Genomic DNA, 4,540 nt, shown 5'->3' on the forward strand with positions numbered 1-4,540 from the left:
ATGTGCCATTGATTGTGCCCTTTCTGATCACTACTGTATGTGCCATTGATTGTTCCCTTCTGATCACTGACTCACTTTTTTTTGGCTTCTACGGCCGGGTAACAGACTCTGTTAGGCCAGGGATCAGCAGCTTGCTTGTCCTTTGAATTTACTTTCAGTTTCACTCTGCACTGCAGCCAGCATCGAGGAGTCACACAGAGGCACACAGTATCAGGTATCGGAGGATGTCTTATTTGCGGGGGGTGCTTTATTTTAATTGTTTGAGCAAAAATCGGGGGGTGGCTTATTTGATGGGGATGCCTTATCATCGGGGAAACACGGTACCATAGCTGGGTTTTACTTTGTTACACCTTAATTAATAAATAAAATTAAGGGTACGTTTGTAAACAATTTGCATAATGATTAGTTTATTGTGATTTGATTATTTTGATTTATAGTAATTTTCACTCGAATTTATTTTAAAGAAAATGAACACAGCACTGCCTAGTGGCCGAATATAGATTTTCTCCCAATAATAAAGGCGTCTGTATGCTTCTCTTTGTACAATAAAATACATTCAACCACTTCAGTTCCCATGGAATGATAAAGCTAACACTTTCATCAAACAAATCATTGAGCACATTGTTTATATGTTTATCATTTAGACCAAAACTAACTAGCAAACAGTTAAAAAACACTCTAAACCCTGATTATGACTTTGCATTAACCTAACCCATAAATAAATTGCTAATTATTAACTAACCTTTTCTGCAGCATAGTTACCTTATTTATTTTGCGCTACCAGTAGTGGTGGGAAAACATCACAGTTTACTGCGTGTTGAAAAAAAAAATATCAACACCAAGAAGCTGGAAGTGAAAACAGTCAGCTTATGGGTTATGTTTACGAGTTACCACTATATAATGAAGAACAGTAAAGAATTTCAACCAAAAAGCTCAAATAAAGATGCTATATCCTCTAGAACCAGACATATGTCAGTGTGACTTTCAAAATTACATTGTCTCCTCAAAGAATAGAAGGATATTATTGTGATAAATTTATACTTGCAATAATAAAACAAAGTTTTAAATAGGACAAAAACTGTGTGGGAGAATCAAAAAGTTGATTGAATAGTGAACAGACAGGATAAATGGGCTAGAAGGTAAAATGTAGAAACTAAAACTATCAAGAATATAAATGTTCCTAAAGAAGAAAAAAAATTACCAATAACACATATATTTGGGAAAGAAGATCCCTACAGGCGGAATGGGCACAACCCCTAAATTTTAGACTGGATGTTGACTAGGCAAACTCATTCAGTAACAATACCCCTGAGGAGCTCCCGGTCAGAGAGTTTGACTTGTCACCATCCAGTTATTTATGTGAAAACCTGCCTTGCCTCTAGCCACATGTCCTTAGAAGCTTTATTCCATCTGGGGGTTAATACTATCCCATTATCCTGTGGCTGTTAAATTGTCTGATCCATCAAACTGCAAAACCTGTTGGCCATAACCTGGGGAACCCCTAAGGAGCCATGCTGCATGTGTATACCAGACTGACTAATGGTAAGTGTCCTTCCTACTCCTTTTTGTTCGGGTACTCACCCATCCCCTGTGAAAGGTGTCAGAACATATTAAAAAGTTTATTCTTAACAACTTGACTATTTGAATTGTAAGGAACATTCTAACCCATTACTGTTCTTATGTTGCTTTATGTTCTTTTAGAATTGTCATTAGTAATAAAAATGCCAAGTATTTTATATTACCTGGTCTGTGTGAATTGCTAAGCAAAAAATACCCTGCCATACTTCTGCTATACTCTATCTTTGAGGTAATATTTTGGAGTTTATGACTATAAGTTGTAAACATAACATGTACTTACTGTGCTCTTTGCTCGTCAGCCTGATAGTAGATGCACTTCATTCTGCTGGATACAGGCCTAAAAAGTGCTACATTGTTTTGCTGCCATTTTAATGACCTGGACCCCTGTAAATATGACCCCAAACTGACAACATTGGTTCCACGGATTGTAACAGAAACCACTAAATTCTATTTGGTTTTTCCAACCAACAAATTACACCCAGTGAATTTGGAATCTGTTGTATGTGATTTATAGATTGCAGCACAATAACAAAATCCCAACCTTGTTTTTATTCTTCTTTGACATCGGATTGTTACAAAGCCATACAAGTAACAAGGCCAAAATTGACCTTTCATATGCAGCACAAGTTGACATTCCCAGCCCATATTCTATGCAAAACATTCTGTATCTGTAGCACCAGAACAGAGCTGTAGCAGCAGTTTGTTACTTGTTTCTGCCATCCTAAATTGAATACAAATGACCTTTATTCCTCTCTTTAGTGCAGCCACATTCACAGCTGTGTGCAGCGTGAAGCTAGGGCAATGCTGGCCAAGTGCTTGAGCAAACAGATATTGTTACTGTTAAAAGTTTAGGTTTTAAATAAATAATTCAAATTTTGCAGTCACATGTTTACTGTTAAAGAGAGGTGAAATATTTACCTGGAAATGTATTTTTCTGGGACCAACAAAAACATACGTATGAAAAAAACAATACAAAGAAAACACTGGAGCATGGGTGTGAATGTTGCATATTGTAAGCATTCAAATAATAACAGTTATTTTCTTACCTGTGCTAGACTGATAAATACTAAAGTCAGATAGTTGAAAACTCACCGGCTTTAGGACTCTCTTTGCCTCCTTCAGTACTGCTGGCGTGTTTGGTACAGAACAAACCAACAGGGTACATACAACCACATCCATGGAGGCGTCAGGTACGGGCCCCATGTTGTCTGCTGATGCCACCAGAAATCCATCAAATTTAAGATGGTCACTCTCTGCTATGCTTTTGCTGAGGTATTTTTTGAAATTTGGGTTGATATCCAGGCAGGTCACCCTGCATCCTTTAGGATAGAATTTGAAGTTGGCACCTGTGCCACAGCCAATCTCAAGAAGTCTGAGCTCTTTAGAGGAGTCTGCAAAGTCAGATAGATTGTTAAATAGACTTTTTTTGTGTTCTTCCATTACCTTGTTGTATATTACGCTGAATTTGGATAAAAAAAGGGGAAAGGCTTTCTTTGATGCCAAATCCCAAATTCCAATGTAATAAAGTATATGGAAAGGCAGCATTATCACAGCCAAAATGAGCTGTAAAATGAAAATGATTGCAGACATGTTTAGAGAGCTCAGATGATGCAGCAGGCTGTTCAAATAGGAGTGATCTCTGGTCAAGCTGCAGCTCTGTAATCCTGAGTATGTAGAAATAGATCCTCCTCTCTGAGCAATGGGGAGGGAGGAGGGGCACACAATGCTGGCACAAACAAATTTGACATTCACCCAAAAGTAACATTTGACAAGGCTTGTAACAGAAAATGTTAAATGTTATTGGTAACTTGAACTTTCACTAAAGATGTAACTTGCAGGGATAGCTGCATTACAAATAGGGCTTGGTTTCCTCTCCATGTTCAAATGGCCTGATTTACTAAACGATATCTAAATTGGTGCTTTATCATGGGAAAACAAGCAAAATGTGTGCACATGGTATTACCACATATATATATGTATATATATATATGTATGTGTATACAAAAACAATTACACAACATTAAAAAACTAAAAAAAACAAATATATGATTTTAGACTCCTAGGTTCTTTCTTCGGGTATTACATAATAAAGCACAAGCTGAACAAAGGCATGACATACCGAAAAAAATGACATTTTCATAAGCTTTAAAAAAGCATATGTCAGAGCAAAAAACTAAATGACTATGCAGTACATCTCTGCAATATATGCACATTTTCTATCAAAAAAAGTCTCCACAATTGCAAAAAAAATACCTGTTGACCCTAGCATGCGCTTTGTTTCTGAACTCCTGTTGTGGCCATGATGCTTTTTCTGGATTTAAATTACAAGGAATGCTCTGTCGACTGTCCAGCTTTATTTTATGAACTCCCCAGACTCAGGTTGGAAACCTGAGTGCCCCAGACTCAGGTTTGGATTACTGGAAAGGCCAATGATCTAATAAGATACAACAGATATAAAAATGCTGATATCAATGCTGTGTAATATGTTGGTACTATATATATCCCATTTAATAATATGAATAATAATAATAATAATAATAATCATAATAATATCGGATGGGAATCTGCCATGTTTACAGTGCTCGTCGTCCATCGTCCGAATGACCGTCCTGGTGGATCCACAGACGATGGACGATTAAGGATTGTAATGGAAGTGAAGGGGAGAGAGTGCAGCGGGTTGCCGCTCCATCGTTCTTCCCCCTCCCCTCTCCATAAAGCAGAATGGTGCTGTATGTACAGCACCCATTAACCTCCTGAGCTGTAACCCCGAGTGTGACTCAGGATAGAAAAAAGATGCTACTAGCGGTAACCCCAAGTCACACTTGGGGAAAGATAGTAAATACAGCATTCACTTGATCCGCTGGTGTCCCGCGTCGTCCTTCATGTTCTGTTAGTTGGTCCTGCTCCAGAGGCTCACACACAGTAGTTAGTAGCAGACATTTTTATTCAGTGTTCATTCCTG

The 4,540-nt window shown here is 37.8% G+C and overlaps 1 protein-coding gene across 1 annotated transcript in view; it reads right to left on the bottom strand.

Moving 5' to 3' along the window:
• Positions 1-3,230, bottom strand: part of LOC140327468 (thiol S-methyltransferase TMT1A-like) — a 27,772-nt gene extending 24,542 nt beyond the window's left edge. Inside the window, exon 1 of the mRNA XM_072406871.1 lies at positions 2,671-3,230. Within this exon, the coding sequence (XP_072262972.1) occupies positions 2,671-3,168 (498 nt within the window). The 5' untranslated portion in view covers positions 3,169-3,230. The remainder of the gene's footprint in view (positions 1-2,670) is intronic.
• Positions 3,231-4,540: the final 1,310 nt, after the last annotated feature.

This window comes from Pyxicephalus adspersus, chromosome 1 (assembly GCF_032062135.1).
Source record: "Pyxicephalus adspersus chromosome 1, UCB_Pads_2.0, whole genome shotgun sequence".
Classification (NCBI taxonomy): domain Eukaryota; kingdom Metazoa; phylum Chordata; class Amphibia; order Anura; family Pyxicephalidae; genus Pyxicephalus; species Pyxicephalus adspersus.